Source organism: Bufo gargarizans, chromosome 11 (assembly GCF_014858855.1).
Source record: "Bufo gargarizans isolate SCDJY-AF-19 chromosome 11, ASM1485885v1, whole genome shotgun sequence".
Classification (NCBI taxonomy): Eukaryota; Metazoa; Chordata; class Amphibia; order Anura; family Bufonidae; genus Bufo; species Bufo gargarizans.
Genome location: NC_058090.1, coordinates 41344404 through 41356719, shown reverse-complemented (window position 1 = coordinate 41356719; position 12316 = coordinate 41344404). Strand labels below are relative to the sequence as shown.

General features: G+C 45.3%; 2 protein-coding genes across 2 annotated transcripts in view; one reads left to right on the top strand and one right to left on the bottom strand.

Moving 5' to 3' along the window:
* Positions 1-807, top strand: part of PTGR2 (prostaglandin reductase 2) — a 44476-nt gene extending 43669 nt beyond the window's left edge. Inside the window, 1 exon segment of the mRNA XM_044272007.1 lies at positions 710-807. Within this exon segment, the coding sequence (XP_044127942.1) occupies positions 710-774 (65 nt within the window). The 3' untranslated portion in view covers positions 775-807.
* Positions 1-12316, bottom strand: part of TMEM62 (transmembrane protein 62) — a 66334-nt gene that overhangs the window by 14717 nt on the left and 39301 nt on the right. The window lies entirely within an intron of this gene.

Below are 12316 nucleotides of genomic sequence, written 5' to 3'. Positions count from 1 at the left end.
TCAGCAAAACTAAGAATAGGATGTATCTTTTTTTGAGGGGGCCACGGAATGGACGTACAGATGCAGACAGCACACGATCTGACCCTATTGAAATAAATGGGTCTGCATCAGATCCACACCAAACATACGGTCATGTGCATGAGGCCTTCTACTAAATCTTTCCCGATATGTAATCTCTTCCTGTTCTATACCACGCCGCCTACAGACAGGTTCTGTTTGAAAGATACATTCCCACTAGAGTTGAGCCTTTTGGCAGGTTCGGAGTATGAGTGAATTACATAATGGATTCTGTTCTCGCGGAATCCATCACTTAATTCAATGCCGGCATGCAGCATACTACAAGTGTATGGCCCGCTGCGAGGGTTCAGTTCTGCTGGCCACACTCTTGTATTATGGCGGCACGCAAAACGGAATGTCTCTAAAGGCGTGAGAATCAAATCGGTTACGTAAGTCACTTAAAACCAGAACCTGCCAAAAAGGCTGGTTTGTTCAACCCTAATTCCCACAGAGGTGAATGAAGAGCGTGTGGCCACCTCTCCATTTATTCTCAGCCAGGTCGCAGAGATCACCCTTCTGGAGATAGGAGCAGGTTCCACACCTTTATGGAATATCCTGTAGATAAGCCATAAATGACTGGGGGGGATAGCCCTTTAATCTGTCAGCATTCTTTTGAATACTTGTGTTGATGTTTTATACTCTTCTCTTGCAGGCGCCTTTGTGTCCATGATGAAAGGTGGAAATCTAGGGAAACAGATTGTAGAACTATCTGGATGAATCCTGCACCTTAATAAACAACTCGTACAATCACATGTATTTTATTACTAGTGTAATTGTCACCAGAGCACTGGCCATTACTGATCTTCCATGTTACAATCCACTGCCACATAGAATGCTCTTCACTTGTAATGTGCACCAAAGGGTCATTTGGATTTGCAGTAGTTTTATTACTTTGTCTTGTGTCACATTTCATGCCGTCTGCTATCTGCAGCCATATCCTTTACTATTCTTACACTTTACATCAATCCTCCTCTTATACTGAATATATACAGATACTGAAATAGATACTGAAACAGTTAGGCCCCTTTCACACAGGCGAGTATTCCACGCGGATGCGATGCGTGAGTTGAACGCATTGCACCTGCACTGAATCCCGACCCAATCATTTCTATGGGGCTGTTCACATGAGCGCGGTGATTTTCACGCATCGCTTATGTGTTGCGTGAAAATTTGCAGCATGCTCTATTTTGTGCGTATTTTCACGTAACGCAGGCCCCATAGAAATGAACGGGGTTGCGTGAAAATCACAAGCAAGTGCGGATGTGGTGCGATTTTCACGCATGGTTGCTAGGAGACCCAATCATTATTATTTTCCCTTATAGCATGGTTATAAGGGAAAATAATAGCGTTCTGAATATAGAATGCATACTACAATAGCGCTGGAGGGGTTAAAAAATAAATAAATAAAATTAACTCGCCTTAATCCACTTGATCGCGCAGCCGGCATCTCTTCTGTGCTGTGTGGAGGAACAGGACCTGTGGTGACATCACTCCGGTAATCACATGATCCATCACCATGGTAAAAGATCATGTGATGACCGGAGTGACGTCACCACAGGTCCTGTTGCTACACACAGCTAAGATGAAGACAGAAGGAGATGCCGGCTTCGCAATCAAGTGGCCTAAAGTGAGTTAAATTATTATTTTTTTAACCCCTCCAGCACTATTGTACTATGCATTCTGTATTCAGAATGCTATTATTTTCCCTTACAACCATGTTATAAGGGAAAATAATACAATCTACAGAACACCGATCCCAAGCCTGAACTTCTGTGAAGAAGTTCGGGTACCAAACATGCGCGATTATTCTCACACGCGTGCAAAACGCATTACAATGTTTTGCACTCGTGCGGAAAAATCGCGCGTGTTCCTGCAACGCACTCGCACATTTTTCCGCAACGCCCGTGTGAAAGAGGCCTTAATGTGCCATCCACCCCAAAACTGAATGACTCACAAGTAGGGATGAGTGAACTTGTGTTTTCAAGTTCGGCGTACAAGTTCGGGGTTATCTAAGAATTCCGTTATGGATTCTGCTACCATGGGCCAGAACGGAACTCTTAGATAACCCCAACCTTGTATGCCCAACTTGAAAACTAAAGTTCACTCATCCCTACTCACGAGTCATCAGGACCTCAGAATTTTTATTTATATTTTTTTCAATTTTGGGGTAGCAGTTGCACTTACCTGTGAGTTGGGCTGTGACCTCATTCAGTTCTATTATGTCTTGAAGCTGCCCAGCTACACTTGTCACAGCCAAAGTCACAGTGTAGCCTTACCCTGGGTTCACATCTGAGCATTCTGAAAGGAGCGCTCTGTATGCGCGATTGTACCGGCGTTTACAATCGCGCATACAGAGATAAGCAAATGCCCATTGTCGCACGTTCCCGAAAGTCTATGTACAGGAACGCGCGACAAAACGCCCCAAAAAAGCTCAAGAACTTTTTTGAGCGTAGGGCATTTTTCAGCGCATTCAAACGCGCTGTAAAACGCTCAAGTGTGAACCAGGTCCATAGGGAAGCATTGGTTTTCATGTGTTGAGCGTTTTACAGCGCGTTTGAACGCGCTGTAAAATGCTCAGGTGTGAACCCAGTGTTAGGGCTCATGCACCAACAGCGAGTCCGCAATATACGGGCACTGGTCATGTGCACTCTGTCCTGTGGACCCATTGGCTTGAATGGATCCACGATCTGCAAGAGATAGGATATGTCCTATCTTTTGTGGTGTAGAGGCACGGATTGAAAGCCCACAGAAACACTATGAAGCACTTCCATGGGCTTTCCGGTCCGTGCCTCCGCACCTCAAAAGATAGGACATATCCTATAGTTTGCTGTATCTCTGTCTGCTCTGCATCACAAAGTGCACATGACTGGTGCCTGTGCATGAGCCCTTATTCAGACACTTCCAGGAGGCATTACAGACCACAGCGGTCATTCAGCACTGTCATTTTATTGGGGATGCAAGTATATTGAAAAACTGCCAGGGCTTCTTTCAAGCAGCTGCCCGCTGTGGGAGCCCCAACAATCCCTGGATCCCAGTCTTTCTGGAAGTCACACCTGCCAATTTCACACAAGCATATCCAGTGCGAGAAATAGTGTGTATTTCAGTGTGAGAAGCAGCGTATATTTCTTGTGTGAAACTGGCCTTACGGTTTGACTTGAGCACTTTTTTTAGCGTTTATGTGAAATGTGTACTTTACAAGCAATTCCCAATGACCTGAAATCAATTTGCTGGAGAGTTTCACGTGCCATTATTTGCAGCCTGTAATCTGTGAATGTAGAGTTCCCCCCCCCCCCCCAAAATGATACATCTACTCATCCATAAGTTTGCATTAGGGTCCCTACACATGCAAATTTTGTCAGAATTGTATGCTTTTTTTTTTTTCTCACTTTTGTTTTAAAGTGTGCTTGTTCACTAGCATTTTCTTCATGGCGTTTGTCCCCTATAGAGAAGCAGAAATGCCAAGAGCTGCATTTTTTTGAAAAAAAAATAGCCAGAAAGACAAAAATGGCAACAGCCACAAAAACGCTTGTGTGTCTTGAGTTTCATGTTCCCCACATACCTTCAGCTTAGGCTACTTTCACACTGGCGTTTGGGCTTTCCATTTGCGAGATCCGTTTAGGGCTCTCAGAAGCGGTACAAAACGGATCAGTTTTGCCCTAGTGCATTCTGAATGGAGAAGGATCCGCTCAGAACGCATCAGTTTGCCTCCGTTCCGCTCTGGAGGCGGACACCAAATTGCTGCCTGACGAAGCAGAGCCAAAACGGATCCGTCCTGGCACACAATGTAAGTCAATGGGGATGGATCCGTTTTCTTTGACACAATAGAAAACGGATCTGTCCCCCATTGACTTTCAGTGGTGTTCATGATGGATCCGTCATGGCTATATAAGACATAATACAACCGGATCTGTTCATGACGGATGCATGCGGTTGTATTATTGTAACAGAAGCATTTTTGCAGATCCATGACGGATCCGCAAAAAACGCTAGTGTTAATCTCTGGAGCTGCCATTTTTACTGCACAAAACCAGCACTAAAATGCAAAAGTACAGAAAAACGGCAGCAAAAACCTACATGTACGGTGGTCCTTTACAGTGGTTTTCCAAGAATTAACTATTGATGACCTGTCCATGGGTCATTAGCATCACATGGCGAGGGTTCAGTTCCTGGCACCTCTGCCCATCAGCTGTATTTAGACAGAGTGCTTGGTTGCAGATAATCCTATTCACACAGTAATCCCCCCCAAAAAACGTTGTTTCAGGAGCTGCTTTGCCCGGAGCGCCACGGCTCTGTAGACTGTGTGATGGCTGTGCCTGGTTATTGCGGCTCTACTCCCATTCATGTTAACGAGCTTTGGTGTTCTGGTGCCTGGCTTCAGCGCACGGAGCTGATCAGCAGTGGTGCCAGAAGTTACTACCTAGTACAGTTCCGGCCAGGAAATACTTCAATTACTCTTACCGGTAATATGTTTTCCATGAGCCCATGACAGCACCTGTGAGAGATCCTCCTCCCTCCGGACAGGAAACAGGAACTTCCCAGATCTTTAAATTGGTCCCGTGCCTTCTACCTTCAGTATTTGACAAGATTCCTGGGACCAGCAACGCACCTATATATAGTGAGAACTAACAACATAGGCGAGAAAACATAGACAAAAAACTCTGCGCCAAATATATGCCAGGCATATCTCTTCTTTGGCACCATACTAAAGAGTAGACTTCTCTTTTTTCCATTATTCTTTATACATAAGTAAAAAAATATATATATATTTTTTTTTTTATTTTTTTTTTTTTAAGGGAGGGAATTATGTAGGTGCTGTCATGGGCTCATGGAAAACATATTACCGGTAAGAGTAATTGAAGTATTTCCATTACGCCCCATGACAGCACCTGTGAGAGACTAGACTAGATAACTATTAGGGAGGGACTGCAGCCTGCAGCACCTTTCTCCCAAAGGACATATCCCGCACAGATGAAAGGTCCAACCTGTAGTGTTTGTAAAACGTAGAGGGGGAACTCCACGTTGCAGCCCTACAGATCTGTTCTATGGTAGCGCACCCTTTTTCTGCCCAGGAAGAGGCTACTGCCCTGGTGGAATGGGCTGAAAAATCCGAAGGGACCTGACAATCTGATAGTGAATATGCCAAACCTATCGCTCTCTTGAGCCATCTGGCTAAGGTACGGCTTGTAACCTTGGAGCCCCTGTTCTGACCCTGAAATTGAACAAAGAGTTGCGGGGTCTTTCTAAAGTCCTTCGTAGATTCTAAATACTCACAGACACACCTTCTAACATCTAAAGTATGAAAGGATTTCTCTCCTTCATTCTTTGGGTCCTGACAAAAGGAAGGGAGAACTATCTCCTGAGACCTATGAAACACCGACACTACTTTGGGCAGGAATGCAGGGTCTGGTCTGAAAACAATCCTATCCTCCAGAATCTGGGTATATGGAGGGGAAGAGGACAAAGAGGACAGCTCTCCAACACGTCTGGCAGATGTAATGGCCACTAAAAATACAGTCTTATAGGACAGCATCTTTAAGGGGATGTCCCCCAGAGGCTCGAACGGAGCCTTGGTTAGAGCAGAAAGAACCAGGTTAAGGTCCCATGGGGCTGACTTAGATCTAACTATAGGACAAAGTCTAGAGGACCCCCTAATGAACCTTTTGACCCAAGGATGAGTAGCCAAACGAAAGTCAAACAGGACACTCAGTGCCGAGACCTGCACCTTGAGAGTGCTGGGTTTAAGCTTTTTGTTCAGGCCCTCCTGCAAAAAGTTCAAAATTAACGGGATGTTGGGCGAGTTCAAGTCTAAGCCTGGACCTGCAAACCGAAGGAAGGCTTTCCATACCCTCAGATAGATATCGGAGGTGACTTTTTTCCTACTAGCTAGGAGAGTCCCGATGACCTGTTCTGATAGGCCCCTAGACCTGAAGAAAGACCTCTCAAAATCCAAGCTGTCAGGTGGAGATTCTTCGTCATTGTTGAGTGGAACTTGATGTTTGAGGTCTGGATTTAAACAGCACACTTTTTGATTTATCAGATCTCCACTCCCTCCTTTTCTTTTGATCCCCAAAAGCCTTCCTTCTTTCATTACTCCGAAATGGCTTCCCCTGTTTAGGAAAGGACGGTGCTGGAAAACCTTTTTTCCTATCGGATGCCTTATCTAAAATGTCATCTAAGGCTGATCAAAATAGAAAACCCCCTTGGCAAGGTAAGGCACAAAGCTTAGATTTTGAAGCTACATCGCCCTTCCACCCTTTCAACCATAACGACCTTCTGGCTGAATTGGAGAGTGCAGCCGCCCTAGCGGAAAGCCTCAATGCGTCAGCGGAGGCATCAGAGATAAAGTCCACTGCACTGCACATAGTTGGTATCGCCTCCAGCAGCTGATCCCTAGGAGTCTTATTCTCTATATGAGACTCTAATTCCTCCAACCAGAGCTTTAATGACCTAGCCACCGAGGTAGTTGCTATATTAGGCTTAAAGGCAGAAGTGGAAGCTTCCCAATTCTTCCTTAAGTATGCATCAGCCCTTTTGTCCATGGGATCTTTAAGGGACCCTAGATCCTCAAATGGGAGAGCTGACTTCTTATTTATCTTGGCTACGGGAGCGTCTACCCTCGGTACCTCCTGCCAAGCTGACACTTCCTGATCATCAAAGGGGTACTTTCTCTTGACCGCTCTAGGGATAAAGAATTTTTTATCGGGCTTCTCCCATTCACGTTTAATCAGATCCTTGATACAGTCCTGAATGGGGAAAACCCTAGACTTTTTAGGCTTTAGGCTCTCAAACATTAGCTCTGGTCTAGACCTGGACTCCTTTTCCTCCTCAAGCTCCATCGTGGATCTAACCGCCTTCAATAACAGGTCCGTATCTTCTGCTCTAAACAACGGCTTCCCTGTCAAATCCTCAGAGGAGGAATCCGAGTCTGCAATAGCGCCTTCCTCAGACCCAGAGTCCATAGCATCCTCCGCTACCGCCTGGGGCCTCTTATGTCTGGATGAGCTAGGCAGGGATTTTTTAAGCTCCTCCACTGACGAACGGACTTCATTTTTTACTAAATTCTGGATACTCTGTAATAAAGATGGCGACTCCTCGGCCACTAACTTATCCAGACATGGTTGACAACATGTCTTGGAGTAAGATGGATCCAGCTTCCTCTTGCAAATTCCACACTCCTTAGCTCTTTTGTGGGAAGCTTTCTTTGGGTGCTCTTTAGCCTGCATTTAATAAAACAACCCATCAGCTTAACCTGACCATAAAAACAAACAACTCCCCAAAGGGAGATGGTGGGGGTTAACCCCTCTTACCCCCAGGAGTACCATGCTTGGTTCCAAAAGCTGCTCCTGTCTGTCGGTGCGCTGTTGTACATCCCCTACTTCTTGCATCATAATGCTGCGTAAAGGGGGGCCAATTGAGGGCTGTAGATGCTGCTTGTGTCCCGATCGATCTCCTGCTGCTACTCACCACCACGCTGGCTGGCGTTCCCTTTTTCAAATGGGCCGCGCAGCGCCCCCATGTTAAGCTCCTCCCCTTCCGGCCGATGGAACGCACGCGTCACTTCCGGTGCGACGCGCACGTCCAGCACAGCCAGCCTCAATGAGGGGGGAAGACGCACCTCCCCCCTCATGCCGCGACTTCGCCGGCAGGCAGGGACACGAGGCAGCCCAGGCATCCCCCCATGGCTCCGAAGAAGGGAATAAAATGCAGACGCCGGGCTTCTCAGCGGCTCCTAGTGGAGACTTACACCGACAGGTACCTCCACTAGGTTTCGCTTTTAACCCTAGAGGTCCTGCAGCCAAGAAATAGACCTGGAAAGAAATCCTCCTGTCCCTGGACAGGAAACAGGAAAGAACTGAAGGTAGAAGGCACAGGACCAATTTAAAGATCTGGGAAGTTCCTGTTTCCTGTCCGGAGGGAGGAGGATCTCTCACAGGTGCTGTCATGGGGCGTAATGGAAAAGTGCTTTAAGAGTACCTGCACACGGATTTCTCTGCGTTTCTACACAAAATATGCATTTATTACTTGTGGATTTTAATGCAGTTTTGCCCCAATCTCACTAAAAAATCCACTCAAACAATTGACATTCTGCAGACTTCAAAATCTGCACGGCAGGTCAATTTCCACACGTAAAAAATCCGCAACGTGTACATGGGATTCGGTAAATCTCATTCACTTTACTGGTCCTGTATTATGCTGCGGGTTTTTTCACATGTAATGTGCAGATACCGTTAGGAATATTCACAATGTAATCTTTTAAAAATCCAGACAGACAATCTATTCCCCATGAACTGTGAGAATTGTCACTATTGTTCTTATTGATTAAAAAACAACTTTAAAACACAAAACTGATTCATTTTTATTTTGATTTAAAAAAAACACAAAAAAAATGAATTTTTATATTACATCAGTAAAAAAAGTGCATAATGTTAGTAAACTAACTAGAAACCATTATGTTCTCAGCATTTCTTAAAATACATTAAATACAATGGGTATACAGCGCAGATGAATAACCGGCATAGATCATTGTGAATAAATGAGGTATATAATTGTATAGACATATGAAATCCACCATGGCATATTAACATCTCTGAGCTGCACCTATTATGCACTATAGAGCACTGTCGCCCTTAGGCCAGACACACACGAGTGAGTTCAATGGGAGAAACTCGCAGCGTGTGCCAGTGTAAGGTCCTGTTCTGACCTCTGCTCCAGGATCATCATTAGGCCTCATGCACACGGCCGTTCCGTTTTTTGCCATCCGCAAAAAACGGGAGCCGCCCGTGTTGCATTCCGCAATTTACGGAACGGAACGGGCGCTGGCAATATAAATGCCTATGCTTGTCAAGAATAGGACTTGTTATATTTTTTTTTTAGCGGGGCCGTGGAACGGAGCCACGGATGCGGACAGCATCTTTTGCGGCCCCATTGAAGTGAATGGGTCCGCATCCGAGCCGCCAAACAACGGTCGTGTGCATAAGGCCTTACACAGCATTAGAAATTATTATATGCACAAACTTGGGGTCTGCAATGCACAGACTGTAGGACCACCGTATGCGGACGCTGGACCCATTCACTTAGAGTCCATGATCCGCACCACAAAAAAGTAGTGCATACGCTACTTTTGTGCGGAGGCACAGACAGAAAACCCACAGAAGCACTCCGCAGTGCTTCCGTGCCTCCATTCCGCATCGCAGCTTCCAGGTTGCGGACCCATTCAAGTCAATAGGTCCGCATCCATTATGTGGCGCACAAGCGGCTGGTCCGCGTATATTTGGGCCGCAATATGGGCACCGGCTGGGAACGGTCGTGTGCATGAGCCCTAATGCTGTGCTAGTCCTGTCAGAGGAGCAGAAGTGAGAACGGAACCTCACACTGGCACACGCTGCAAGTTTATCTCATTGAACTCGCATTTGTGTGAATCTTGCCTGACGCTGAATATCTTTGATGATCATGACCCCACCAAATAAGTCTCAAACAAGTCACAATTACATATCAGAAAAGGACTGTAGGTGGATCAACCCTTTAAAAAACGAGATACACTAGCAAGTCACATTTAAGGTCCTCCCTTTTAAAGGGACCCTGTCAGGTTGTCCACACAGTCCTATCTGCAGGCAGCAAGTTATAGAGCAGACTGGGAATATATTGTTTTATGAGAAAAGACCCAGTAAAAATAGTATTTCATTCATTTATGGTACATCCCCGCTCTTTCTATGCTGCGGAGTCCAGTCTTTGAATTACTGAGCAGCACTGCCCACTGGACTCCGAAGTACAGAATGAGCTAGGATGTAAATGAATAAATTACATTTTACTGAATCTTTTCCAACAAAACCATATATATCAATCTGCTCAGATCCTGCAGCTCTATAACCTGCTGCCTGCAGATCAGATCATTAAACCCAGCCTTTTGCAAAAGTAGAAGTAAATACAAAAACAGACCACTTGAAGACAGCTGTAACAGGAGGAGCGCATTTTTGGCTGAAATACCCAGACAGAAGACCACTTCAGAGAAGCAGCTTTGGATTTGTATACATTTTCATAAAAAATAAAATGCCTCCAAGTCATTAAAATACAATATGTGCCTTTATATAAAGTGTGTTTTAAAGGGGTTATTCGACTCTTTGCAAAGAATGACCCATCGTCTGGATAGGTCAGCAGTATCTGATACAACACCCAGGACCCCCGCCGATCAGCCGGTTGAGAAGGCCCCGGCTCTCCTTGACCGATGGTCGTGACATCACTTGTCTAGGGTAAGCAATGCCGTGCCCTTCTCAAACAGCAGATCGGTGGGGGTCCCGGATGTTGGATAGGTCATCAGTTACAAACAGTTGGATAACCTCTAACACTGCCTGGTCGATTTATTAGCAGCTTGTCTATCTGTAAACACTTGTCCACATAGCATTCAACAGAACGGAGGACGCCTTCACAGGCGGCAGATTTTTTTGGCTGAAGTTTCAGCAACTGAAAATCAGTTCATTTCATCTGAATGAGGCTCGCAGAAAACCATGTTTGCCCCCAAAACAACCCCATTCAGATAAATGGAACTGACTTTCAGACGCAGAAATCTCTGCAACACAGTCTGCCGCATGTGATGGCACCCTATGCTGGGAGTACCAACCCCTGCTCATCACCTACAGTATGAACGGCACATGCAGCCTTGATTTTGGCGCAAAGCACTAGTTTCCCTCTGCCGACACCCGGAAGGATGGACTCATTTATTTTAGATTATACATTTCTTCAGGTATTACCAAATGATTGTTTGGCATTGGAATAAACACCTGATATTTAACACCAATGTATAGTGGCAACAGTTTACTTGCTTAAAGCAATACAAAAAGCTCCTAACAAGCTCTGCCTCTGATGCCACCAGATGTAAGTCAGCTATCCAATAAGTCAATGTTTGACCCTTTAAATAAGCCTTGAGACATGACCTGGATATTAAATAAGCCAGCATCTCATCTGCAGACAGCTGTTTCGGGGTGATTGCCCCTCATCAGTGCAGAGCAGAGAGTACTGTCTTGAAGTGGTATTCCCATCTCAGACAATGGGGCAGATCGCTATGATATGCCCCCATTGTCTGATATTGCGGGACCCGCACCTACACGAGAACTGAGTGGAGAAGTTGGTGGCCAGAAGACCCCGGGTTTTCCAGGGTCTGTTCACCGCCAACTTGCGCGGCCACCATTCCCATTCATTTCTATGGGGCCGACTAAACTAGCCACGGGCAAATGTTACTTTAAAGTCTGTAGTTTGCATAGCATTTTTAGCATTTTTCACAAAACGCAGCATGCTCTAGGTATGGTGTTTTTCTCTATAGGAATCACCACAGGAGTTGGAAAAAAAATAAAAATTCTAAAAATACAGGAAATAAAAAGCAAGCAATAAATTGTGTGAAGGAAGCCTGCAGATTGTGATGCATTGCAATGTCAAAGAAAGAAAACTCTGTAAACCTTGTATGTGCCCTATTTCTGGCCCTTGAATATATTTCCGGAAACGAATTCCAGAAAAACCTCTCGCAATAGTAAAAGGAAAGGCTTCAATGTCAGAATGTGGCCAGTGCATATAGTCACTCATACACTGTGTGTGCTTCACTCTATACAGAAAGTCTGTCTCCAGCAAGAAGGGAAAGATTCAGACTTTCAAATTCCAAGCTCAGATGCTTCTAAATCTGCGACGCAGGCGAGATAATGATTAGAACAGAATTATCACATATTAATATGTATTCTTCACATTCTATGTGCTGCATGGATAATCCGTGATGATCAGTATTGTCCTGGGACCTTTGGTTCTTCCCCAGCGAAAGAAGAATTTCCAGTGACAGATCCAGACAATAAGGGCTCTTTCACACGAGCAGATCCTGTGTGTGGAATCCACTGCGTGAAAGACAGCCAATCCCTGTTCCGGACAGCAGAGACACGGAGCATTGATAATGCTCCGTGCCTCTCTGTGATCTTTTTACTACAAAATCACAGTGACAACTTTATCTTACTGTGATTTTGTAGTAAAAAGGTCACAGCGAGGCACGGAGCTTTATCAGTCATGTTATTGCTCCGTGTCTCTGCTGTCCTTCACGCAGTGGATTACCCGCACGGCATCCGCTCGTGTGAAAAAGCCCCAAATCATTTACAGCACCTTCAGATCATTTGCAAATGCTGTTTATGCAGAGAGGTATCTCCCAAGAAAAGAGAACCATCTCGCTAGCACCACCTTGTGGAAGTGGCTCCCTAACAGTCAAAATCCAACTTGGGACACACACACACAG